Source organism: Pseudopipra pipra, chromosome 21, assembly GCF_036250125.1.
Source record: "Pseudopipra pipra isolate bDixPip1 chromosome 21, bDixPip1.hap1, whole genome shotgun sequence".
Taxonomy (NCBI): domain Eukaryota; kingdom Metazoa; phylum Chordata; class Aves; order Passeriformes; family Pipridae; genus Pseudopipra; species Pseudopipra pipra.
The window spans coordinates 2,545,338-2,571,492 of NC_087569.1; the positions used below are offsets into that span (position 1 = coordinate 2,545,338).

The 26,155-nt window shown below is 54.8% G+C and overlaps 3 protein-coding genes across 4 annotated transcripts in view; 2 read left to right on the top strand and 1 right to left on the bottom strand.

The window, feature by feature from the left end:
• The window catches only part of LOC135425687 (S-adenosyl-L-methionine-dependent tRNA 4-demethylwyosine synthase TYW1-like), a 92,861-nt gene extending 83,746 nt beyond the window's left edge, over positions 1–9,115 (bottom strand). Inside the window, exons 1-7 of the mRNA XM_064678240.1 lie at positions 9,027–9,115; positions 5,871–6,019; positions 5,108–5,248; positions 4,495–4,596; positions 3,070–3,264; positions 1,412–1,693; positions 299–421 (exon numbers count right to left, since the gene is read on the bottom strand). Coding sequence (XP_064534310.1) covers positions 299–421; positions 1,412–1,693; positions 3,070–3,264; positions 4,495–4,596; positions 5,108–5,248; positions 5,871–6,005 — 978 coding nt within the window. The 5' untranslated portion in view covers positions 6,006–6,019; positions 9,027–9,115. The remainder of the gene's footprint in view (positions 1–298; positions 422–1,411; positions 1,694–3,069; positions 3,265–4,494; positions 4,597–5,107; positions 5,249–5,870; positions 6,020–9,026) is intronic.
• Positions 9,116–9,296: 181 nt separating this feature from the next.
• On the top strand, positions 9,297–15,709 carry SBDS (SBDS ribosome maturation factor). Its single transcript, XM_064677626.1, has 5 exons — positions 9,297–9,494; positions 10,518–10,647; positions 11,809–12,009; positions 12,578–12,742; positions 13,376–15,709. Exons 1-5 carry the CDS (start codon positions 9,367–9,369, stop codon positions 13,502–13,504), a joined length of 753 nt encoding a protein of 250 aa, XP_064533696.1. The 5' UTR covers positions 9,297–9,366; the 3' UTR covers positions 13,505–15,709.
• Positions 15,710–16,061: 352 nt separating this feature from the next.
• On the top strand, positions 16,062–21,863 carry CCDC183 (coiled-coil domain containing 183). Of its 2 annotated transcripts, XM_064677625.1 has the most exons (14): positions 16,065–16,254; positions 16,344–16,465; positions 16,598–16,669; positions 17,340–17,507; positions 17,615–17,719; positions 17,926–18,033; positions 18,675–18,803; positions 18,901–18,958; positions 19,041–19,141; positions 19,372–19,532; positions 20,322–20,481; positions 20,596–20,721; positions 20,950–21,046; positions 21,675–21,863. In XM_064677625.1, exons 1-14 carry the CDS (start codon positions 16,128–16,130, stop codon positions 21,785–21,787), a joined length of 1,647 nt encoding a protein of 548 aa, XP_064533695.1. In that variant the 5' UTR covers positions 16,065–16,127; the 3' UTR covers positions 21,788–21,863. The 2 variants fall into 2 exon arrangements, with proteins under 2 accessions (XP_064533694.1, XP_064533695.1); XM_064677624.1 differs by lacking the exon at positions 17,615–17,719 and having other exon boundaries at positions 16,062–16,254.
• Positions 21,864–26,155: the final 4,292 nt, after the last annotated feature.

The window sequence follows — 26,155 nt, forward strand, 5'->3', positions numbered from 1 at the left end:
GCTCCCAAGGCAAGGAAGGTGTAATTACAGACAGAAGTTGGTGTAAATCTTCCCTCAGACTGAAGACAACACCTTACCACTGCAGCATCTGCTTGGGGGACAAGTCACAGTTGGTCTGTACCTACATCCAGCACACCTCCAAAGTATGTTACTTTCTGGGACAGCCTGTCCAAGAGCTCATATTTTACTCTCCCACAACCAAACCCTACAGATTCACATCCAGGCAATAATATTTTAAACAATCCAACTGATCAGTGGCAAAGACCTGACCATTCCATACCCACAGGAACAGCAGTACCTTTGCTTTCTTCATGTGGCCCATGATATTGCCAAGATCTTCAACATCAATGATAGAATTGGTGCCTCCAGCTTCCTCAGCATCAGCTTCCTCCTCACTACTGGTTTCAAACAATTCCTCTGCCTGTGGGAGAGATCAGAGAAAAACAATTAAGAATTTATCTGAATGTTAAACATAACACCTTTTATCTAAGTGAGATAACTCCTTATTAGTGAAGACCTCTGAAAACAAGGAATATCCTACTAATAACCTGAAGGATGTACATGGAAGCCTGAAGCCCTTTAAACCCTTTAAGTGCTCCTGGATGAATGAACAGGGAGAGAGGGATTTGCTTTCCAAGGTAAACTCTCCACAGAGCAGAAAGGTTTCTCTCTTTCTGCACAAATCCAAGGTACAGCACAACAGCACTGGTGTAACAGCAAGATTTATTCCTCTTGCCCCTGCAGCAGCCAGCACTCCCAAACTCAGCCAGAAGAGACACTTATTGTCCTACAAAATTCCCCAAGGCCACAGCAAACATTCCCAACCCACAATAAATGGCTTGAGGGAAGGTTAAAGTGCCACAGCAGCTCTGGATCTTGCACTGGAGAGCAGGAAAGAGGATTTCTTATTCAAAATCTGCAATCAACACTCCAGCTACATGAATACAGGCAGATACATACAGAGGAAATACAGGACTTGCCCAGGTAACACCCCCCAAGCTGTCTCTGGAAAATCCTTGGGATGCAGGCAGACAAGCTAAGCTGCACCAGGATGAAGTGGAAGCAGGTTAACTGCTCTCAGGGAACTAAATGCTTCACCTGGCCATGGGACAAAGCAAAGGCTCTGATGAGAACCCAGAACTCAGACTGGAGCATCTGTCACAACATAAACCTCACCCCAGTCAGGAGGAAGACACCCTCACCACATAAATGCCACCTAGCTGAGTCCAGCACTAATTCTTTTTGGATGGTTCATTCCACATATTATCAGCCATGGGTTCTCATCCCTCATCCCCCTCTGCTCCAGAACAAAGTATCAGGCTCCCACAGCATCCCTGTGGGCTGGAGGAGGAAGGAGAGAAGCCGAGGGAGCCCTGACCCAGTCCTGAGGCCTCGAGGACTGTGGCTGTACCTCAGTATTCTCGTGCTCCGATGCCCCGCGTTCGTGATCCGAGCCCTCCCTGCTCTGCTTCCCTGGAGATTTGCACTTCCCTTTCTTGCACTTCCCACTGCAGGGCTTCTTCTCCCCTCTGCAGAGGGCCTGGAGCCGAGTGAGGAATTTGGCTTTCCAGGCCTCAAAGTCGCCCTCGATGCTGCCGTGCCTGCTCTGTGCCACGCTGCAGTCGCCCTCGGCGCGGGTCATCACACGGCTGGCACTGAGCATCCACAGCCACCTGTCCATCCTCCTGCCAACCTGGGACGGCAGCAAAGGGGCAGGGATATTAAACCAAGTCCAAAGGAAAGCAGGAAACTAAAAAAAAAAGCAAGGATCAAGCCTGGAAGGAGAGCTAGCGAGCTGCACAGGACTGCAGGGCAGGGACTCGTGGAGTCCCTCAGCGCAGACACAAGGCAGCCTGAACACCCCACACTCCCTCAGATTGTTGGAAAATCCCTCTGCTGTCACACTGGTGTGGCAAGGGACGAGCTCTGGGAACAAGCTGCTCTGTGTGATGCCTGCTGCTCAAGGTGTGTAACACGTTTCACGTGGCCCCAGCTGTAAAAACAACCTGGAGACAGGAGATGCCATTTTTAATGAGTGAGGTGACACCAATGACCAGGCAAAGATACTGCCACAATCTGCATCAGGGAATAAAGCTAAAATCCACAACACACAAAGCAGCCAAGTTTGAGGAAAGCCCTGTAAACTAGAAGGCAGCAAGTGAGAACATTTACAGTCCTGTACCCTCACGTGCTGACAGAAAGCTTTCCAAGCTGGGAAATGAACTCAGCAAGGGTTTGCCAGGTGTATTCCCACATCTCCCAGTGCATATGGGACTCCCCATTTAAAAGGGCAGCACAATTGCTTCAAAGTTGCCCTGTCCAAGTGGCCAAAAAGGCCAATGGCATTGGCTTCTACAAGCAGTGGTGTGGCAGCAGGCCCAGGGCAGGGACTGTCCCCCTGTGCTGGCACTGCTGGGGCACCTCCTCGATCCTGGGGGGCAGGTTGGGGCTCCTCAGGACAAGAGAGACACTGAGGGGCTGGAGTGTGTGCAGGGAAGGGAACAGAGCTGGGAAGGGGCTGGAGAACCAGGAGTGGCTGAGGGAGCTGGGGGGGCTCAGCCTGGAGAAAAGGAGGCTCAGGGGGGACCTTCTGGCTCTGCAACCCCCTGACAGGAGGGGGGAGCCAGGGGGGGTCGGGCTCTGCTCCCAGGGAACAAGGGACAGGAGGAGAGGGAACGGCCTCCAGCTGTGCCAGGGGAGGGTCAGGTTGGACATCAGGAGGAATTTCTGCATGGAAAGGGTGGTCAGGCACTGGAAGGGGCTGCCCAGGGAGGTGGTGGAGTCCCCATCCCTGGAGGTGTCCAAGGAAGGCCTGGAGGTGGCACTCAGTGCTCTGGGCTGGGGGACAGGGTTGGCATCGGGCACAGGGTGGACTCAATGATCTTGGAAGCCTTTTCCAACCTCAACGATCCTGTAATTCTACTTGTGCCCTAAACCCAGTCCCTCAAGTCTGCCAACAGCTGCAATTCCCACCCAATCCACCAGCACCGCTCAGTTTTGAAGCGGTTCATCCAGCTGAGGCTCCCAGAGGAGCAGGAACCAAGAAGGAAGGACAGGGGCCACACTTACTGTGTTGTAATGATCCACATACACCGAGTTCCCCAGGCCAAACACGGCGTATCTGAGCCCCTGCAGGTGGGTTTTCCCAACACGGAAATCGTTGGCTGCCTCTTCCAACCACTTGCAGAACCAGGCCGCGCTCTCCGGGGGCTGCCCGTCCGTGTACGTGGCCACCAGGAACACACAGATGTTCCTGCTGGTTGTCTGCCCACAGGGACACAACAGGAGAGACAAGATCACTGCATTACCAAAAACCCCTGACATCAGGAAAAGAGGCAGCTGGAAGGAACCAAAAGACAAGATGGGATGGTGCAGGTGACAATCCCAGTGGTGGTGAATGACCTGTCCCCTGGACTGGGACACAGTGAGCAGAATGGGACATCTTCCTGGAATCATACAATGTTAAGGAGTTGGAATGAACCTTAAAGATCATCCAGTCCCAACCCCCTGCCATGGGCAGGGATGCTTCCCACTAGACCAGGTTGCTCAAGGCTTTATCCAACCTGGCTTTGAACACTTCCAGGGTTGGGGCATCCACAAGCTCCCCGGGGCAACCTGGGCCAGTGTTCCACCACCCTCACAGTAAAAAAATTTCTCCCTGATATCTAACCTAAATTTCCCCTCTTTCAATTTGTATCCATTACTCCTTCCCCAGTCAGCAGCTTCCTGACCAGGCTCCTTCACCACAGTCCCCCATGGATAAATATTTAAAACTACAGACTCCTTCACCACAAAGTCCCCCATGGATAAATATTTAGAACTACAGACTCCTTCACCACAAAGTCCCCCATGGATAAATATTTAGAACTACAGACTCCTTCACCACAAAGTCCCCCATGGATAAATATCTAAAACTTCCCAACCTCCCATTTCCAGGTTTGTTAGGGGCAGTATCCAGTGCTGACAACTCACACTGAAACTTCCACCTCAGGAACTTCCAACACACAGTTCCCACATGCAGGGAGATACAACCAAAAAGTTTTGTTAGGATTAATTAAAACCATCAATATTCACAGAAGAAAAACCCATCAAGGGTTACTCCAAACACCTCACAAGGAGTTTCTAACTTGTAAGCCTATAAAAGCTGCAGAAGCATCACCAGTTGCTTGTCCTGGCTTTAAACCCTTCCCCAGGTGCACACAGAGAACAGGGGACCTGGTGCAGCCACTGTCACCCCTGAGTTACAGAACTGGCTCATACAAGGTCATTGTCAGCTTCAAAATGTTCTCTGTGATGCTTTCCCAGTAATTTTCAAAATTTTGGTATTTTCTGCTGAGGGCTGATGGGCTACACTTGCTTTTGTAGCAGGGAAACAATTTGCAACACACAGCTTTGAGGATTTCCAGGAGAACAGGAGAGAAATAAATAGGAAAACAGCCTCGACAATCCCAGGAAAAAACTTGTATTTATTATTCCTATCTATGCCATACCCACCTCCTCTGCTAAACAATCATCTGGGTCATAGTCTCCCATGTTAATGACTTCCACAGGCAAATTAAGGGAAGTAACAGCTTCAGCCAGAGCTTTGGCAAATCTCTGGAAAAAAGAAACATAGAGGAAGTTATCAATTCCTTCAACCACACCAGCCCTGCTGTGCTCAGCCACAAAACCTCTCCCAGCACAGGAAGAACACCTGAGACCTGGACACTGGGCCTGTAACTCCTCACATTAAAAACATGAAGTAACTGGCTGAGACTCCCATGAATTTTAATGGCTTTACATTTCCACACACAAATGGCATTTCTTTTTGAGGAAGCACCAAAACCAGCACCTCTTTCTATGAAGACCTGCTGGCAAATTAAAATTATACTGTAAGAGTAAACTTGAAGCTTCATAATCAATATCCTGCAGGCCCCACTTAAAAGGAGGGGGGAAAACGTTATTTTTATAGAATTTTCACTTATCTTTTGTGTTGGGCAATGACTTGTAACGAGCTAATGAACCTCCTAATGAACTCTCACATTTGTACCCAGTGCAGTGTTTTAAGACACTTGAATCCCAATATTTCAGATCTATTTCACAAATGTGGAACAAAAGTAACTGATACCTTTGCTGTGCCAGTCTGAGAGCCATAGAAGATCTTTACCCCAGCAACATACACCTCCTCTGCCTGAGGGGTGGCACATCCATTTACCAGCTTGTCTTCTGTTCCTTTGGAGGAAGTGGGATTCCCACTGGATTTTTCACCCTATGAAACAGGAGCTGTGTCAAATTCCATCCCCTCTGCAAGTGATGTCAAACCAAATCCTGCGGCCAGACTGTCAGCACTGCACAAATGCAACAGCATTTGGGTTCCTCTCACACCCAGACAAACACAGCAGGAAGTGTTTCCCTGACCCAGGCCATGCTCCAATATCTGGGAGATAAAAGGACCCAGCTGAGCCTCCCAGTCTCCTGCAGCAGAACTTCAACCACCTGCAGGAGGAGGTTTTCAACTCCTGAACGGCCCAATCCCACTCCCATCCTCAAAGCAGTCAGTCCAACCTTGTCATTGCCATCACTGGAAACACGAAGGTAAAAACACCAGGCACAAGCAGAGGGATTTCCTTGGACTGACAGACACAACATGAGAAGTGTCCAGCTGAGATCTGCTCCAAAATCAGAGCAACAGGGGCTTTTAGTGACTCTCAAACATAAAAGAATCCAAACTGAGAATTATACCCACATGAACGAAAGAGCATTTGGGATTTGCAAAACTCTGGGTGGGCCCATTTCACTGCACCAGTGGGTGCCTTCACCCTGCAGCTCCTCACTTCCACTCACAGGGTTTTGGGGTGTCCTCAGACAAAAGTGCTGACAGGTTCAGTTACCTTCCTTTTGGTTTTGGTGGTGGTGAACTGAATGACAATCCAAAGGCTGATCCCCAAAGCAAGAGCAGAGTAGATGTAAAATCTGTGCAGCCATATGGACGCCAGGCAAGTACGGAAGTAGCTCCACGTATCCATTGAGACATCTAAATCTGGAATGTCACAGATTCCAACAGTATGAATATGGAATGAGCACACAGAAAACAACCACACAGTCCCCACAGTCTCATCATGGCATCAGCTACTCCCCAGGCTCTGCAGAAAACAGGTTTTGGCTAAAGAAAAGGCATTAAAACTGAATCAAGAAGCCGTCACCTCCTCAGGTGCATCAGCTGAGCTCCAAGCTAAGATTTTAGATTCTGAGTCTGGATATTCTGGGTTTTTTCTTTATAGGGCACCTCTGTTATAAGGAAAAGCAGAAAATATTTGAGCTGTGCAAGTGCCTGAAAGTAAAAAATCCTTTTGAAACATCCACTGGATCATACCAGCCTTAGTTTGACACAAGTGCAGATCTCTGGAACTAGAAAGCTCCAGTTCAAGGGGGAATCACCTCCACAGTTTGCTGCTGAACCCAGCCCTTGCTTACACACATTAGATATTACACTGATTACAAACAGAGTTTCAAGGGCAGACTGAAACCTGCATTCAACTGGAAGCACTTTCTCAGAATTGTGTGGTGCAAGTGAAGTTTGACTTGGAACAACTGAGATGTTACAAGTTGGTTCAGTACATTCAAGGTACAGAACACTCCAGCCAGGAACAAGCTTGTGTGGTGCCTGTGAACACCTATTTCACAGGAAACATTCAGGTGCTTAAAAAAGGCTGGTTTGTGACACTTATTTAGTGAGAAACCCAGCTGACACCCTCCTACTGTCACCTGCAGCCCCCTCGGACCTCATTTCTGCAAATATCAGACAAGAGCACAGAATCCAAGCATTCTCAGGAGGCTGGAAACTGTTCTCCTACTTTTCCCCTGGGCTGTTACTCACATTACCAGCTCAAAGGCTTGAGGGGATGCCCATCACCCCCTCCAGCAGCAACACAGCCTCCCAAAAGAGATGAGCCAAGAGCACTTGCCAGTGGGCAGCCCCAGTGCTGCCAGCCCACCCCAGAAGCAAACCCCTCAAGGGAGGCTCCAAAAACTTGCTGCAGCCCAAGCACCCTGCTCCTCCTCATCCTCTGTATGTCCCACCTTCAATTACTCCACAGCACCCAAAACCCACTCCCTGACCCCCCACTGGAGCTGCCCCCCATCCCTCAGCCCTGTGCCTACCCAGGAACCTGCCCCCCTGCACCAGCCCATTTGATCCCTCCTCTGTGCTGACCCCCTTCTGTACAGGCCCCTCACACAGAACTCTCATCCCCCTCCATAACCATCTCATTTATTACCCTCACTCCTACACCCCCCTCATAGTTATAAACCCCCCCCCCCACATGGTTATTACACACTCACAGTTATTAACCCCCACAGACCCATCCTTCATGGTTATTACCCCAAACACCCCCCCCAGTCATTACCCACACACACATTCCCCCCTCACCCTTATTAACCCCATTTTCCCCCACATTATTACCCCAACCCCTTCACCCCCACCCCTCATGGTTATTACCCACACCCATCCCACTCCCCTCACAGTTATTATTATTATTATTATTATCCCCCTACACACACTCCCCCCTTACACCTCTTACCCCCACACCCCTCATGGTTATTATCCCCCCACAAACACACACACACACACCACCCTCATGGTTATTCCTCCTCCCACCACTCACAATTCACATCCCTTCTCAGGGTTATGACCCCACTTTCCTCTGCCTCCCACAGTTATTATACCCCCAAATTGTTAAACACGCCCTCCTCACAGTTATTACCCCCCTCCACCACCACCATGGTTATACCCCCCTACTCCTCACGGGTAATTTCTCCATCTCTCCCCACACACACACACACACACACACACACACAACCCTCCCACAGTTATCACCACACACACACACAGTTATTATATCCCTTCTCCCCATTTTTACCCCACCACACACCCTCCCCTCACAGTTACTACCCCCCAAATCCCCCTCCACGGTTGTGATCCCACACTCACCCCCCCATCACAGTTATACCCCCACGGTTCATACCCCCATCTCACAGGTGCTCCACACACACGTGGTTATTACATTCCCCCCTCACCGTTGTTATTATTATTATTATTATTAATTATCACACACACCCTTCTCACAGTTATTATCCCACACACCACCCCCCCATCACAGTTGTACCCTCACCCCTCATGGTTCATACCCCCATCTCACAGTTACCCCCCCACACGTGGTTATTACATCCCCCCTCATAGTTGTTGCTGTTGTTATTATTATTATTATTATCATCCCCCCCATGGTTATTATCCCACACGCATCCCCTCCCCACCATTGTTATACCCCTCACGATCCATACCCCCATCTCAGAGTTACTCCACACAGATACGTGGTTACTACATCCCCCCTCACGGTCGTTATTATTATTATTGTTATTGTTATTATTATTACCACACATGCCCCCACACCATCATTGTTATACCCTCACGGTCCATACCCCCATCGCACAGTTACTCCACACACACACAAGGTTGTTGTTATTATTGTTGTTGTTGTAATTATTATTGTTATTATTATTATTATTATTACCACCCCTTCCCCTCACGGTTACTACCCCCCAAATCCCCCTCCGCGGCTGTGATCCCATACATCCCCCCCCATCACAGTTATACCCCCCCGGTTCATACCCCATCTCACCGTTACCCCACACACACACGTGGTTATACGCCCGCTCATTGTTGTTGTTGTTGTTATTGTTGTTGTTGTTATTATTATTAGTAGTAGTAGTAGTATTGCCACACGCTCCCCTCACGGTTATTACCCCACACACTCCCCTCACGGTTATTACCCCACACGCTCCCCTCACGGTTATTACCCCACACGCTCCCCTCACGGTTATTACCCCACACACTCCCCTCACGGTTATTACCACACACGCGCCACCCCCCCAACGTCCACAGCCCCATCTCAGAGTTACTCCCCACACACACACGTGGTTATTACACCCTCCCCTCACTGTTATCACACTATCTCATTAGCACCACGCGCCCCCAGCCCCGCACTGACCCCTCCGCCCCGGCCGGCGCTGCCCTCAGCCCGCCATGTGCCGCTCCCGCCCCTTCCGCCCGGCCCGCCCCGCCGCCGTTCACTGCCGGGCCGCATCCACTGCCGGGCCGCATCCACTGCCGGGCCGCCGTTCACTGCCGGGCCGCATCCACTGCCGGGCCGCCGTTCACTGCCGGGCCGCCGTTCACTGCCGGGCCGCATTCACTGCCGGGCCGCCGTTCACTGCCGGGCCGCATTCACTGCCGGGCCGCCGTTCACTGCCGGGCCGCCGTTCACTGCCGGGCCGCCGTTCACTGCCGGGCCGGCCGGGCGGGGCCGGCTCAGGGCCGCGGCCGCCGCCATGTCCATCTTCACCCCCACCAACCAGATCCGCCTCACCAACGTGGCCGTGGTGCGGGCCCGGCGCGCCGGCAAGCGCTTCGAGATCGCCTGCTACCGCAACAAGGTCATGGGCTGGCGCAGCGGAGCGTGAGTGCCCCGGCGAGCCGGCGGGGCGGCGGCGCGGCCCGGGGGGGAGCGGGGAAGGACCGGGATCGGCCCGTGTGGGGACCTGGATGGGCCCATGTGGGGACCGAGGAGGGACCGTGCGGGGACCGGGATCGGCCCGCGTGGGGACCGAGGAGGGACCGCATTGGGACCTGGATGGGCCTGTGTGGGGAGCGAGGAGGGACCGTGCGGGGACCGGGATCGGCCCGCGTGGGGACCTGGATGGGACCGTGCGGGGACCGGGATCGGCCCGCGTGGGGACCTGGATGGGCCTGTGTGGGGACCGAGGGGGGACCGCGTGGGGACCTGGATGGGCCCATGTGGGGACCGAGGAGGGACCGTGTGGGGAGCCGGGAAGGACCGGGATCGGCCCGTGTGGGGACCGGGGAGGGACTGTGTGGGGACCGGGAAAAGGACTGGGAGTGTACCCGTATGAGGACCGGGATGGGCCCGTGTGGGGACCCGGCAGAGGGACCGGGGCCCTGCCTGGGAGCCCGTGTGCGCCCTCGGCAGTGCCCCCTGTGCAGCCCGGCTGTGGGGCCGTGGAGCTGCCCCGGTACCCGGGTCTGACCTCCGGGACATGGTGCGGGGCCAGGGCAGTCCCTGGGCAATGACACGTCCGTGATGGAGGTTTTCAAGCTCTGCTGATCCAGCCCTGGGCAGCAGGAGCTGTTCCTTGTTTAAGCACTGATGTGCCCCTTGCTTTGCTGGAGAGGGACTTTGGACAAGGGCCTGGAGTGGCAGGACAAGAGGGAATGGCTTCCTACTGACAGAGAACAGGGTTAAAAGGGGTATTAGAGAGAAAATCTCCCCTGTGAGGGTGGGGAGGCCCCACGCCTGGAAGTGTCCAAGGCCAGGCGGGACAGGACTTGGAGCAAGCTGGGCTAGTGGAAGGTGTCCCTGCCCATGGCAGGGCGTTGATCTGGGTGATCTTTAAGGTCCCTTCCAACCCATCCCATTCTGGGATGATTCTGTGAAGGTTTCTAACCCCGTCCTTTTCTCTAGGGAGAAAGATCTCGACGAGGTCCTGCAGACACACACTGTGTTTGTCAATGTTTCCAAAGGCCAGGTGGCGAAGAAGGAAGATCTGGTTCAGGCATTTGGGACAGATGACCAAACAGAAATCTGTAAGATGGTAGGTTTTACACACTTTGCTTTATAAAAGCTTGGAGAAGACTTACAGCCACACAGTAGGTTGGTTTGTACTGTTTGCAGAATGCTGCTTTAGTTGTTTGTTATGAAATGAGTAAAAAGGACTAGGAACTCTGTTTTATAGTCTTAAATTTTATATATGCATCTGGCTGAAAAGAGTTCTGAGTGTTCTAACAGACAGCTTCTCTGCACTGATGTCGAACACTGGAGAGTTCCTCACCTAAGATAAGTGGACAGTTGCTTACTTTGGACAGTTCACTTAAGTGTTAATAACAGATCCAGTCTCTTGATCCTTCTTGGTTGGATGGGAACTGTGGGCTTGTTGTGGGTGATGAGAATTCAAGTAAATCTCCTGAGTCAGCAGTGCCCTGGCAGCCAGGGGGGCCAACCCTGTCCTGGGGCATCAGGGAGGGGATTGTCCTGCTCTGCTCTGCCCTGGGGAGGCCTCACCTCAACATTGGGGCAGTTTGGGGGGACACAATGTAGGGAAGGGATTGAGCCATTAGAGAGTGTCCAAAGGAGGGAAGAAGGCCTTGATTTGAAGGTGTGTGAGGGCACTGAGGGCACTTGGTGTGTTCAGCTGCAGAAGAGGAGACTGAGGGCAGAGCTGCAGCTTCACCTGAGGGGCAGCTCCGATCCCTGCTCTCTGTGACCGGGGACAGCAGCCAGGGAAGGGCTGGAGCTGTGTCAGGGCAGGCTCAGGTTGGATCTCAGCCAAAGGTTCTTCCCCCAGAGGCTGGTTGGGCACTGCCCAGGCTCCCCAGGGCAGTGGCACAGCCCCAAGGCTGCCAGAGCTCAGGGAGGGTTTGGCTGATCCTCTGGGGCACAGGGTGAGATTGTTGGGGTGTCTGTGCAGGGCCAGGAGCTGGACTGGGTGATCCTTGGGGGTCCCTTCCAACGCAGGATATTCTATGATTCTGTGAAATCTGTGCCTCCCTTGCTGTAGTTTCCATGGTGAGTTTTTTTGTCTGAAGTCTTTCCAGAGCTGTCGTAACGATTCACTTGATCAACGTGATTTTTGTTTTCCGCACTTCACATCTCCCCAAACCATTCCAGCAACGGTTAAATTTAACAAAGTTACTGGAATTCCCACTCTTCACGTCCATGATGTTTCTTAACTGATTTCTGTATTGTTACAACACAGATTTTATCCAAAGGGGAGCTGCAGGTGTCAGACAAAGAGCGCCACACTCAGCTGGAGCAAATGTTCCGAGACATCGCCACCATCGTGGCTGACAAATGTGTGAACCCCGAAACAAAGAGGCCCTACACAGTGATCCTCATAGAGAGAGCCATGAAGGACATCCACTACTCTGTCAAACCCAACAAGAGCACCAAGCAGCAGGTGAGTCTTCCTGCAACACCAGCTCCTGCTCCGAGGTGCTGCGCTCCGATGTAATTCCTCAGCTCCCTGTCACACAGGGATCAGCAAAACCCCGGCATCCGAGCCCTCAGAGGGATTACTCAGCCATCTGGCAGCTGAATACAAGCAGCTCCTGAAACTCAGGCAATTTGTTTTCTAAGAATTCAAGGAAGGGAGAAAGAAAGAAACTTAAATAAAACAGCAACAGTGGTACACCTGGAACAGAAATAAAAGGGTTGTGATTTATCCCAACTGAGGTGTTATATCAGCCTTTGCATCTGAACCACCTGGGTTTGTGGTGTTTTGCAGTGTAACTGCTATTTAATTTTATTTCAGACAAGGTTTCTAAGTGTCTGTAGTGATCACAAACAGCAAGAACTCTGCTTTTTCTCGTTAATCTGGCAAAAAGAGTGTGACAGCAACCTCCCTGCAGCAGAGTGGCAGTGACCAGCACTGAGAGATGGGTCTGAAGCTGGTGCAAAGGGTTGGAGATTCTGATGAGTGTGGTGGTTTTGAAGCAGGTGTGTAAATGCTCTTTGTGTCCTTCCAGGCCCTGGAAGTGATCAGGCAGCTGAAGGAGACCATGCAAATTGAACGTGCTCACATGAGGCTGAGGTTTATCCTCCCACCAAAGGAGGGCAAGAAGCTGAAAGAGAAGCTCAAGCCACTGATTAAAGTTATTGAGAGCGAGGACTTCCAGGAGCAGCTGGAAATTGTAAGCAAAAAGCAGTCCCTGGGTTCATACTCGACCTGACTACGTATTTTACTAGAAGGTGAACTCATAGATGGAAGGTGGAACTGAATCAGAGCTGCTGTTTGGGGTTTTTAATTTCAAACAATCCTAAGGATGTGAGCATGGGAGCAGCCTTTGTTATCCAGAGATTGCTGCTCCAAGCTGAGCAGAAGCCCAGTGCAGTTTCTCTTAGCATTGATTATCCTGCCACACTGATAAGTTTTTCTGCATATGTGGAACGTTACTGTTATTTATGTGGTGGCTCAAGCCTGTGTTTTATTATTGTATTATATTTTATTATTTATTAGTGGCTAATTATTTCTTTTTAAAAGTCTGTGGTAAAGCAAAATTTGGTATTTGTAAAAATCTTCTTTGAAAACAGATTAGAATCCACCAATCCCAACTGGAAAAAGCCATGTCCAGCGTGGGGAACTGGAACTGCAGAAATTCAGGGGAAAGATTAGATTGGATTACCTGGAAGATACTGTTTATCAGCTCTGCAAAGACCTTCTTAGTAACTAAATGGGGGTTTTTAATGAAAATTAATGTTAGGCCTTGCTTAGGGCCTGGTGAGATTCCAATATTCTTGCTTGACTGACATGTGGAACATTCCAGGTGTGCCTTGTTGACCCAGGCTGCTTCCGAGAGATCGACGAGCTGATCCGGAGTGAGACCAAAGGGAAGGGATCCCTGGAAGTGCTCAGCCTCAAGGATGTGGAGGAGGGAGATGAAAAGCTCGAATAACAAACCTTCCTGCAGCAGCTCTGCTTCGACAGCCTCCCCTGAAATGACTGGTGTAGCCACTCTCTTCTGTTAGGCCTTCATGGGTTTTTCCAATCTCTTGCTGCCAAATGTTTTCTGACACTAATCCTTTGGGATTTTTCCATGCAGTGTAGGGGTTTTTTTATCATTTTACACTTGTTTGGGTTACAGATGTCTTTGCCTGTAGGAAGGTTCTGTGTCAGAGTTGCACTAATAAGGACTGAGTTAGGATGTGGTAGGAGGTTACTCTGGCTTTGCTTTAGTTTCAGGGTTGCTGTTGAAGTCGTTTGACTGATTTGGTGCCAATTGTTTGTACTTTTGAAGTTGTCAGTGTTGAGTGGAAGACTGCACTGGTCACTGAGGAGGGGCTTTGTGTGTGAGGAGAGGAACCTTTGAAAAAAAGAGAGTCACATTTTCACTTCTAACAGGTGCAAAGTGTGGATCACGTCCAAAAATGAATCTTTTGGCAGCGTGAAAACTGACTTAAGACTTCCATAATTGGCTGCTTGGTAATTAAAGTACTTCAAAGGACCATTAGTAAAGATTTCCTTCACTGGATATAACAGCACTTGCTGACTTAGAGATGATGTTCTCCAAATAACTTATTCATAAGATATATTTAGCTACATTAATAAAAGCAAATGATCATCTATTTATATATTATAGATAAAGAAAGAAAATACTTATTTTTGTTAATAGTATAGGAGATATCCCTGGCTGTGGGTGATGCTTTTTGTGGGCTGAGCCTGTGCTTGGGAGCTGCTCTGTTCACATGATAAAATGAATCTCAACCAGGCAGTGGTGGCCTCTGGCCATGGAGCCAGACGGGCTTTTGTTGGGCTGTAATTCCCAGCAGGAATTGTTTGTGTGTGCCCCTTTTGCTTTTTTAGCGCAGCACAGACCAATTCTGGCAGCTGTCCTTTATCCTCTGTCTTTTTGTGCTGCTCTCTAATCCAGGCACGGAATTTCCAGCCAGCTCCTGGGGCACGGGATATAGTTCCTGCTAATTCTGTTAAATCTTCTTGCAGCTGCGTTAAACAAACGATTCGGGGGGGGTTCAAAGGAGAGGGGAAGGGAGGACAACAACGGGGGAAGGAGAGACTAAAAATACAAAGCACCAGGCAAAGCAGATCTGGTTCAGTGACTAAAAGCTAAACCAGCAGGAATTTTGGGAGCCTTTAATGTTACATTCCTGTTTCCATGCTGATAGTAGGGGCTGGGGATAAATCCAGCCAAGGATTAGATCCCTCCCAGGTGAGCGTGTGGTGGGCCCTGGTTGCTGTCGCCTTCCAGAGCTCGCCCTCTGACAGTTAAACTGAGCTCAGGTTTGTGCTCCTGACCTTTTCCTCTGGACCTTGAACTCACTGTGAGTTTCCCAGGATTTCAGCAGGGTGGAAGTCAGCTGGAGGGAGGGGGGCTCTGACATGTCAGGTGGATCCTCAGTCCAAGGCTTCCCCCAGGAAGCTGATCTGTGCTCGTGCAGGGCCAGCATCAATTCCTTCAGCAAGATTTTGGGAGGACTTGCCGCTCCAGAGCCTGAGTTTTGCTGAGGGCAGGTGAAACAGAGATTCTTGAACCACTTGATCCGTTTTAAAATGCTGTCTCTTGTCCCCAGGGGGTTTAAATGCTGCCTGGGAAATTCAGTGGTGTAATTACTGGATTGGCCACATGGACACGGGCTCAGTGTGGGAGATCTCTGTGGGTACAGCCCTGAACTGCTGCTCTCCCGTGGCCGTGTCCCCACACACGCTTCAGGAAGCACTGAGGATGATCATGTGGGTATTCAGCTTGTCACTGGCAATTAGCACGAAAATGCAGTTCATAAATATGCAAATGAGACGCTGAGCAAGAGCCTCAAAGGATCCTGTGTGGGTAATACTTGATTTCACAAGCCTTTAATTTCTTTGTTTTCCGTGTTCAACACCTTGAGCACAACAGGATGGCTGCAGGTCAAAGATCTGGAGTTACAGAACCTTCATCTGAGCTGATTTAGGAGCTTGGTACAAGGAAGGCAATTTCCTTAGGAAGCCCTTTTTTTCTGCAAATCCAAACATTAAGGATTTTCTCTGCTGGAGGGAGCTTGGGTTTATTTATCAACAAATAAATGCACATGCTGGCATTTCTTGTCATGTTTGTAGTTCAGCAAGAATGTCTGGTGAGCATCAAAATAAAGCTCAGTATTGGTAATGCTTTGGGTTTGCCTGTTCCTGCAGGAGTAGAATTCCTTGCACAAGGGTTTCCTGGCTAATTAAGTGGAATTTCCAGAGGTGGGCATGTAAATAAGCTGGCAGCTTCCTGGAGAGCACTGCTGGTGCGTTTTCCCTGGAATTGTCCTGTTCCTCGTGGAGCTTGGAATGGTCCATGGCTGGGAATGGTCCATGACTGGCTGGGTGACAACTGCTGTTGCCACAGCGATAGGAAACAAGGCTGGGATCCTTCTCCCCCTCATTAATCAGTTCCTAATTAATCTGTACCTGCAGAGGCCCGGAGGGGCCGTTGCCGAGCAGGAGGTGCAGCTCCAGCGGCAGTTGGAGGTTCCACGGCGACGGTTCCACGGCGGAACCATCGTGGTCACACCCCTGTGGCTGCCCCTCACGGGTCCAGGATGGTGGGCCCCGGGATGGCGGGCGCAGGGATGGGTGCCCAGGGCCGCGGTGCCGCCGGTACACAGGGCAAGAAGGCCGGGCTGGACAAGCGCTGCCGGGAGCTGCGTGACCTCGTCAGCCTGCAAGGTGCTGCCCCTCGGCCTCACGGGGACGGGGGGGCTCACGGCCCTCCCCGTCGTCCTGCACGTTACCAACGATCCCCTGATGTCCTCCAGCACAAGGACTGAGGATTTTCTCCCAGTCGTGTGAGGAGAAGCTCCGGCAGAACAGGCAGCTGCTGCCCAGCCTGCAGCAGGCGCTGCAGGAGGATGCCCGCGTCCTGGATTTTGTCCTGAAGGTACTGAAAAGCCCTACCTGCTGCGCCCCTGCACCTGCAGCTCCTCCAGCAGCCCCTTCCAGGAGCCAGCAGCTGGGTGTGGCCATTGCCAGGCTGGCAGTGACAGTCCCTTTGTCCCTGTCCTGCCCGCAGTACAACAGGCTCCCCGCCAACGATGCCTTCTCAGAGGGGAAGGCCGCTGCTGCAGCCACCGAGAGCCTGGAGGTACCAGCAGGGTCTGGTGGGACGGGCTGCTCCTGGGGGGCTGGGGCTCTGGGAATGCTGGGAAGAGCAGTGCATGGCAGAGGGATGTGGTGCCAGCACAAGGACAGCCCCCCAGGGCCACTGTGGTGATTCGGGGGTGTTCACGTGAGTCCTGTGGGTCCCTTTCCACCACAGGACCCATCCAAGCAGGTCCTCCCTCAGCTCCCTGAGCAGACCCCTGGCCCCAGTGACCTCCTGGCTGTCTCACCCCAGTGCTGCCTGGGTTCCTACAGGGTCCAGCTGCATCCCTGGGAGAGAGATGCCATCCCTGTCCTTCACTGCCTGTCCCAAGGTCGTGACCTGGTTATGAGCCTGTGGAATGGAGGAGCTGCCTTTGCCTGCGGGCCCCTTGCAGGGACAGAGCGGTGCCGCCGCTCTGACAACATCCACAGCTGGGGCACTGGTCGATTTTATTGACCCCCAGCCCTGGGTCTGTGTTGTGCAGAGTCCCTAAGCCCAGCCCAGCCCTGCCCACATCTCCCTTACCCCAGCAAAGCTCTCCCACATCCCAGCCTGTCAAACCCATGACAATGGCCCGGTGTCCCTGGCTCTACTTCGGGGAGGGCTTTGCCAGGCAGGACCCCCCTCTCCTGCAGCATCCAGGCTGGTAAACACTGCCATGCCCATCCAGGCGGCCCAGAAGAGGCTGGAGGCCGTGGTCCATGACCAGGTGAAGGTGTGTGACATGCTGCTGCACCAGGTGAAGCAGTGGAGCCAGGCCCGCGACGATCGCCGGAGGTACCTGCAGCAGCTCAAGGACGCTGAGTTGGATGACAGGCTGCAGCAGCCACAGTTCCAGGTACCCAGGAGCCCTTCCTGGGGTGGGGTTCAATCCTGCACCCCCCAGGTGGGCACTGGGTATGGCACAGAGAGTCACTTCAAGTCCTCCCCCGGTGTCTGCCCCAGGCGATTCGCCAGCTGGGCAACGACATTGAGAAGATGCTCATGAAAATTCAGACTGGGCAGAGGGTGACCAGCATGTACCTGCAGGTGCAGGACATCATGAGGAAGGTGAGCTCCTGCTCACCATGCCATCATCCCACCTGCTCCCCCCGCAAAGGCACGAGGTGCCCAAGGGGCCATGTCCAAGGGGATGCCCTCCTGGATTGGTGGGGCCCTCCTGGATTGGTGGGGTCCTCCTGCTCCCCCCATCCCCTGTCACAGCCTGGGGGACCCCCAGGACTCGGGGGGTGATGTGCTGTGTTCCTGTGTCCCAGGAGCTGTTCTACCTGCCTCGGTACCTGGACCTCATGTGTGGGATAACTGTGATGTACAATGAGGAGCTCACATCCCGGCAAAACCTCAAAGCCACGGATGTAATCAAGGTGAGACTTGGGACAAGGACCTTGGGGTCCCTTCCCACCCTCCAGTGCCCCCAGACAGCACCACATACCCGGGCCTGTGAGCCTTCCTTCAGTCAAGAGCAAAAGAGACAGAGCTGGAGTCACCCACAGCACCCAGATGCCTCCACAGCTCTTCCTGGGCCAGGCTGTCCTGGGACTGGGGACAGCCTGCCTGAAGCACCAGCCATGGGGAAGGCAGCTTGCTCCATGCCCCAGCCCTCCTTTCCCAGCTTCCTTCCCAGCCTGATTGCATGGAATTGAGGATATTTTTGACACTGGCTATCCCAAAAGCTCAACTAGGTCACAAATCATAGATTCATGGAATGGTTTCGGTTGGAAGGGACCTTAAAGATCATCTCATTCCACCCCCTGCTGTGGGCAGGGACACTTTCCACCAGCCCACGTTGCTCCAAGCCCTGTCCAACCTGGCCTTGGACACTCCCAGGGATCCAAGGGCAGCCACAGCTTCTCTGGGCAACCTGTGCCAGGGCCTCCCCACCCTCACAGCCAACAATTCCTTCCCAATATCCCATCTTAAACCAATACTTAAACCTAATAACCAATCTGAAGAAAGCTCCAGCTGAGCTTTGGCAGCAACTTCTCCCTCCTCTGTTGTGCTCCAGAAACTCATGGCTGAGGCAGGCCCCCAGGTGCTCCTGGAGAGGTCCCTCAGGGAGCAGTCCCTGCTCGAGCAGAGGGAGAACCTCGAGAACCTCCAGCAAAAGACAGAGACCGAGAGGCAGCTGAGAGAGGTGAGCTGGGGGCCCGGGGCTGTGGGGAGGTGCCAGCCAGCGGTGCTGAGCCCCCCGGGGTGGGGGCTGCAGGAGGTGACAGTGACTGTCCTTGCAGCAAGCGGCGTCCCTGCTCTCCGCTGACCAAGCCCAGAGCTCCTCGGACGCCATGGGGGGTGAGTGCAGGGCAGGGAGCAGGGCTGGGCTGTGGGCACTGCCACTGGCACATCCTCCCCTGCCGCTGCCCTCCCACCCCAGGGGCCGACGCGGAGGCCGCCATGACCCAGCTGGAGCACGAGGCCTTTGTGAACGACAAGATGGAGATGGCCAAGGCTGCCCTGCAGTGCTCCAGCATCTGGGTAATGGAAAACCCCTCTCTGGTCAAGCCTGGGGCTGAGACCCCTCTGCTGCCCTGCTCTCACTGTGGGGTTTATCCGCTCTCCCCTCCCTGGAGCCCCCCAAAGTGTCTCCTTGTGTAGGCAGACACGGAGCTGCCCTTCTCCATGGCACGGGATTGTGGCTGTGACCCCCCCGAGGTGCCCCCAGCAGGAGCACCATGGGCAGAGCCCTCCTGCTCTCCCCTGGCCAGGACATCCCGGGCAGCCTCCTGGCACAGCTGAAGTCCCTGGAGGACCTGGAGCAGCACATCCAGGAGTGCAAGGAGAACAAGCAGGTGCTGAGGCAGATGCTGAAGGAGCTGGAGTTGAAGCAGGCGAGGCTGAAGTTTCACCAGCCCCTCGGCACAACCAGGTGCTGCTGGGGCAGTCGTGCCAACCAGGGCACCATCCTTTGGGGGGGATATGTCCCAACAGGCACCCCGACCTCCATTCCACTGCAGCCACCCACCCCTCCTGCACCAGGGGGGTTCCTGAGCAGGGTGATCCCCTGGCTCTGCTCCTGGCAGAGCACCCAAAGCTCCCACTGTGGCCCTGGGGGCACCCTCGCTCCTTGCCTGGCACGGGAAGTGGTGCCAGCAGCACGGAGTTGGGTTGAATGCAGCATTTTTGCTCTGCAGTTGCAGGGGGACCTGAGCAGCTTTTGCAACAAATTTTGGGTGTCTGCAGCAGATTTGGGGTGCCTGCAGCAGATTTGGGGTGTCTGCAGCAGGTCTGAGGTGTCTGCACCAGGTGTGGAGTGTCTGCAGCAGATTTGGGGTGTCTGTAGCAGGTGTGGGGTGCCTGCAGCAGATCTGTGGGTGTCTGCAGCAGGTCTTAGGTGTCTGCAGCAGGTCTGAGGTGTCTGCAGCAGGTCTGAGGTGTCTGCAGCAGGTGTGGGGTGTTTGCAGCAGGTGTGGGGTGTCTGCAGCAGGTGTGGGGTGTTTGCAGCAGATTTGGGATGTCTGCAGCAGATTTGGGGTGTCTGCAGCAGGTGTGGGGTGTCTGCAGCAGATTTGGGGTGTCTGCAGCAGGTGTGGGGTGTCTGCAGCAGGTGTGGGGTGTTTGCAGCAGGTGTTGGGTGTCTGCAGCAGGTGTGGGGTGTCTGCAGCAGGTGTGGGGTCCCTGCCCCCCGGGCAGTTGTGTGACCTGTTGTTGGCTCCAGCCTGCGGGAGGAGGAGCTGAGGGAGAACCTGCAGCGGGAGGAGTCCCGGCTGGAGCAGCTGCAGGCGCAGCTGAGGAGGAACCAGGAGCAGCTGATCGAGTTTGAGAACAGCATCGACAACCTCTTCGTCCACCTCCACAGCATCACCATGCCCGACCAGGTGCCCGCGTGGCCCCAGTGGGGTGGGACAGGGTGACCCCTGGTGCAGCCACCACCACCACCAGGGGCTCGCTCTCCCCACCAAGGTGGTTGTTCTCCCTCTCCCTCCCTCCAGGAGGACCCTCCCCGGCCCGTGGGGTTGGAGGAGAAGCTCAAGCAGTGTGAGGAGAAGCTGCATTACCTGAAGCAGAGGGTGTCCGACCGCCCCCCCAGCGCCCAGACCTACGACAAGCACAGTGAGGTCTGTCCCTGATGGACCTCTGGGGACCCACACAGGGCTCTCACGGCCCATCCAAGTCATCCTTCCTCACCCAGAGCGTGGAGGTGGCCACAGGGAAGAGCCACAGAGCAGCTGAGCCCCAGATGGCTCTGGGAGCTGTGGGGTGTCCCCACACCAGTGAGGTGGGGCACCCCCTGGGCTCTAACACCCACCTTCCCATCAGCACTTATCCCAGCGTGTCTCTCACAGATTTTTGGGAAGGTCAGAAACCTCCTGGAGGAATCAACTGCAGCTGAGGCACAGAACCTGAAGATCTCCTTTGAGGATGTGGGCACTGCATTCCACGGTAGGAGAGCACAGTGGGGACACGGTGACTGTCCCAGCCCCTGCCTGCTGGCACTTCTGGGGGTCCTTGTCTGTCTCCCACTGTCCCAGCTAACCCCAACCCACGAGCTTCCTCCAGATCCTGGGGCTGACCTTGGCTGTCCCCAGGGCTTTGAGCACAGGTGGTGGTTTGAGGTGGGGCTGTGGGAGAAGGAAGGCAGATGGGGGATGATGAGCACCAGGCCACAGTGGGAACAAGGAGAGATGCTGTAGGGCAAGCAGGGAGTCCCTTGTCTTCAAAATCACCTGGGTGGGAAGAATAACCAGTACTTGGCTCCGCCTGTGGACACTCTTGGAGGAGACAAAGAGCTTCTGGCAGGTCACCACCGTTTTTAGCAAAGCAGGAGCTGTGCCCACCACCCTGTAGCTCCAGACCTTTGTGGGAAGCCCCAGCAGTGTTGGAGATGGGCCATCACCGGGTCCTGCAGGTCACTCTGGCGTGCTGGGCTAGAAAAGCCCTGGTGCTCAGCACGGGGGCTCTCTGGGATCCCACCAGCCCAACAAAACATGCTGGCTCTGCCAGGGACTTGAGCACAGCAGGAACAGCCCTCAGAGCCTCCCACCCCCCTCTTCTCCACTCTCCCCTGCAGTGTCCTTGGATCTGGAAGAAGAAGAGCAGGACTACATCCCGAGCCGGGCAGACATCAAGAAGCAGGGGCAGCAGCTGGTCAGGATGAACACCAAGCGCCGCAAAAGGAAGTAGCTTTGGGAGCCCCAGGCCACCCCTCGTGCCCTTTCCCCAGCAGGTTTATTAAAGCAGATCTTCTTCATTCCTCCCAGTTCTGTGGCAAAGCTGGAATGGGTGGTCTTTTTGTCACTTCTGTCACCCAGAACACGTGGGGGCCCAGCACTGAGGGGCTGAGCTGGGTTTGGGGGCAGCCCCTGCCCTTTGCCCGGCTGCTCCCCCCACAGAGGTGGGGATGGGCTGGGTGGGCACAGCTTCCCAGCTGGAGCAAAGATGGGGACAGGCTGGCCTTCTCCCCCTTGGTCCTGTGGGGCCAACACCTTCTTGGGACCTCTGCCCCCCCAGCCAGCTCTGGGCCCCTGATGGGCCGGTGTCTGCCTGAGGCAGCAATGGGGAAACGTGGGGAACAGGCTGAGACCCGTGTGGCCCTCAGGGTGAATGTTTTTGGGAGCAGAAGGGCAGACCCTGCCTTGGAAAGAGCCAAACCTGAGCTGAAGCCCCCAGCCTGGGGCTGCCTGACCTCCCTGCAGACCCCTGGTGGCTGTCCCCTCCCTGGTCCCTGCACACACCCCGTGTAACTCCTACTCACAACCCTGAACCGGAGCAAGCCCCAGGTGTCACCTGAGGGCTGCAGGAGGGGCTGGAGCTCAGGGGGCCCCAGCCTGGCCCAGGACAGCAGAGGATGCTGGACCAAGCCCTTGGCTCCAGGGTGGGACCCTCAGCCCTGCTCATGGGTCATGGACACCCTCCCGTGGAGGCCACCTTGTCACCTCTGCTCTGGTGCAGCAATGCTGCAAACAGATGGTGCTGTTTCTCCAAGGTTCTGCCTGTGGCCCGGACAGAGATCCAGGACAGTGGCACCTGGGCCATTTCCAGGGGAATATCAGCATCAGAGCAGCCTTTCACTGCCATTTCTGGCAGCCTGGGCTCTGTGCTTTGTGCTGCCACTGCTGGTGGCATCATCACTGGGGGGGGATGGCTGGCTCTGCCAACCCCCTGAGCACGCTGGCAGGTCACCCAGAATGTTCTTGGTGGGTCTCATGTGCAATGGGAATTGTACTTTCAAAACACAGCACAACTTGAGTGTTTTCAAGGAAGCTCTGGGAAGCTTCCCACACAGCCAGGAATTCCTTCCCAATATCCCATCTAACCCTGCCCTCTGGCAGTGGGAAGCCATTCCCCCTTGTCCTGTCCCTCCATGCCTTGTCCAAAGTCCTTCTCCAGCTCTCTTGGAGTCCCTTTAGGCCCTGGAAGGAGCTCTCAGGTCTCTCTGGAGCCTTCTCTTCTCCGGGTGAACCCCCCCAGCTCCCTCAGCCTGAGGAAGGTTTCAAGCTCGTGGTCTGGTTTTCCCACTCTGGGTGTGGGGAACAGAGAAGCCACGAAGGTGTTGAAGGCTTTTCTCTGCCAGAGCTGGATGGAGGATTTGCTCTGTGGCCCATTTTCCAGCTGGAAGGTAATTCTGGGATGTTTCAGCTGCCCTTGAAGGAGGGGAAGAGCAGCAGCACAACCGCAGCACCGGGTTTTCACCTCTCTGAACTCCCCCAGCTGTGAGCGGAGTCGCCAGGGCTGTACCTGCTCCATCAGGAGCATCCATTGGACGCGTTCAGACACCGCATCCCAGCCCTCCTCACGTTTCCAAGGCGAGGGAAGGGCTGTCACCCCCAGCCGGCAGCTCCCGGGCACGCAGACGGCGCCGGTGCAATGGGAGTGACTGCTCCGGGCTCCCCGGGATCCCGGAGAGGCGGCGCCGGGAATGGATGTGACAGGGGGAGAAGAGGTACAGGAGGAGAGGGGGGAAGGAGCCAGAGGGAGAGCCTTGGCTTCTGGGTTGGAAAGGAGGGCGGAAAATGTGGGGCTGAAGGGGGGTCTGCCATAGGGGAAAATATTGTTAATAATGTAAGGAATAAATGAGGGGAGGGGAGGGGAAGGGAAGGGAAAAGGGGAAGGGAAGGGAAGGGAAGGGAAGGGAAGGGAAGGGAAGGGAAGGGAAGGGAAGGGAAGGGAAGGGAAGGGAAGGGAAGGGAAGGGAAGGGAAGGGAAGGGAAGGGAAGGGAAGGGAAGGGAAGGGAAGGGAAGGGAAGGGAAGGGAAGGGAAGGGAAGGGAAGGGAAGGGAAGGGAAGGGAAGGGAAGGGAAGGGAAGGGAAGGGAAGGGAAGGGAAGGGCTGACACCACTTGAGGTCTCATTGGGTGTCAGACGTGGGTGGCACAGCCCAGGGGAGGAGGTGAGAGATCTCCTTTCCAGCCCTAAGAAACCCTTATTCCCTCCCTCCCAGCCTGGCTGGAGCAGCAGGGATATCTGCAACCAGTGCCAGCACTGGGGAGAAAACTAAAATAGGACATCAGGGAATGGAAGTATTTGCCATGTGGAAATATCTCTGGGATTGAGTGGGTTTGGGACTTTTTATTTTTAAAGGTGTGATGAAAATCAGATGGAATGAAGGGTAGGCACAGCTGGGGCTGTCGCTGGAGCCTCAGCACTGGGTTTTATGCTCTGGGGAGAAGAGGAACTGGATAAATCAGCCAGTCTGAGGCCAAAGGGGCCCAAAGCAGAGGCTCTGTTGGCTGCTCTAGGGAGGGAGGTGCAGGCAGGGGATCCATCTTGGAGCTGCAAGGGTGGGATGTGGGAGGTTCCTGTAGCCCAGCCTTTGGGGTGAGGAGCTCCTTGCACCCCAGGAAGCTCCCCATTTCCACGTTGCTGACAGGAGGGTTAATGGTTGGGATGGTGGGGCTTGGCCTGGTGAGCAGCAGGAATTGGGATCCCCAGCCACAGGCAAAGGAGGGAAGGACCCCAGGGAGGTGCTGTCCTGGCCCAGCCCTGACCCTCAGCAAGGGCAGAAGGTGCAGCAGGCAGGGGGTGGGGCTGGCAGCTCCCCACAGGCAGCTTTTCTCTAGAGTAGGGACCGTGGGCCACCTCGGACTGTTTTGGTGGCCTCGTGGCCATATCTGTCTGTGCTGGGCCCCCAGAGCTGGAGGCAGCTCCAGGGGGGTCTCAGGAGGGTGGAGCAGAGGGGGAACACCCTCTCCATCCCCTGCTGCCCACACTGCTGGGGGTGAGCCCAGGACACACTTGGCTCTCTGGGCTGCCAGTGCCCGTGGATGGGTCATGTCCTGTTTGTCACCCACCAGTAATACCCAGTCCTTCTCAGCAGGCACCTCTCCATCCATCCATCTATCCATCTATCCCTCCATCCATCCATCTATCCCTCCATCCATTCATCCACCCCCCCCACCCATCCCTCCCTCACTCTGTGCTGGCCCTGGGGATCATCCTGACCCTGGTCCCTGCCCTTGCCCTTGGCCTGGTTGCCCTGCTGAGGTTCTCACAGCCCCACTGGGTGCCCCCCTTCCCTCCAGCCCATCAGCTGCACCCTCACCATGGTGGAAAACCCAATCCAGTGTATCCTGGGTGGTGCAGAGGGCAGGGAAGGGCACAGCCTGGCCTTGGCTCTGCCAAGGAACCTGGGCAACCCTGGGAAGTGCTTTAGGCACTTTAGCCCAGAGAAAGGACACAGCCATGAACCTGGGGGGGCTTAAACCATGACACACACCCAGCCAGGCACAGCAGGGCTGGGAGCATCTGCTTCCCAGTGGGATTTGGGCTGTTGGACACCTCACCCTGTGCCAGGCTGGATCCAAAGTGTGGAGGAGAGCAGGGAGCAGGGCAGGGGCATGGAGCAGGGGGGATCTTGGGGTGCAGGGCGGGACAATGGGGTGCAAGGAGGGATAACAGGGTGCAGGGGGACGATGCCCACTGGGAGGCAGGTGGAGATGCAGCTCATCCATCCTGGTGTGCTCTGCCCACCCCTCCACCCCACCTGCTCCTGGGCAAGCCAGGCCATGGCAATTGGGCACAGGAACTGATGGTGTCTCCTGGCAGGGCTCACCCCGCTGGCAGGGGCACAGGGGTGCCCAGGGCAGCACATGGAGGGCAATTCCACACCCTGGCTCGGGCTCTGCCCCCCCAGTTCCCATCACACCCCAACACCAGCAGCACCCCAAGCCATGGGAGAGGGTGACGAGCCAGCAGCAGGTGATGGGGGCACCCCCTCCTTGTGCCCCCTCATCCCCAGAGGGTGTCCCACAGGGCTCTGCCACCCCTCCCAAGCTGAATGTCCCTGTGGGTGCAGCACAAACCCCCCAATATCTGTTTTAAGCCTTTGCCAAGGAAACAGGAACTGAGAACAAGAGGCCACGGGGCAAGACCCTGCCAGCCCAGGGACATGGGGTGCCCAGGGATGTGGGAATGTGGGATGCCCAGGGACACAGGATGCCCAGGGACGTGGGGTGCCCAGGGATGTGGGAATGTGGGATGCCCAGGGACACGGGGTGCCCAGGGATGTGGGGTGCCCAGGGATGTGGGGTGTTGGTGCAGAAGCCACTCCGGG

Coding starts and splice junctions, on each gene's coding strand:
- SBDS (XM_064677626.1), top strand. CDS start 9,367: ATGTCCATCTTCACCCCCACCAACCAGATCCGCCTCACCAACGTGGCC. Junction 10,648..11,808: donor AAACAGAAATCTGTAAGATG/GTAGGTTTTACA, acceptor GTTACAACACAG/ATTTTATCCAAAGGGGAGCT. Junction 12,743..13,375: donor TCCAGGAGCAGCTGGAAATT/GTAAGCAAAAAG, acceptor GGAACATTCCAG/GTGTGCCTTGTTGACCCAGG.
- CCDC183 (XM_064677625.1), top strand. CDS start 16,128: ATGGTGGGCCCCGGGATGGCGGGCGCAGGGATGGGTGCCCAGGGCCGC. Junction 18,804..18,900: donor CCGAGAGGCAGCTGAGAGAG/GTGAGCTGGGGG, acceptor CTGTCCTTGCAG/CAAGCGGCGTCCCTGCTCTC. Junction 20,722..20,949: donor CCTACGACAAGCACAGTGAG/GTCTGTCCCTGA, acceptor TGTCTCTCACAG/ATTTTTGGGAAGGTCAGAAA.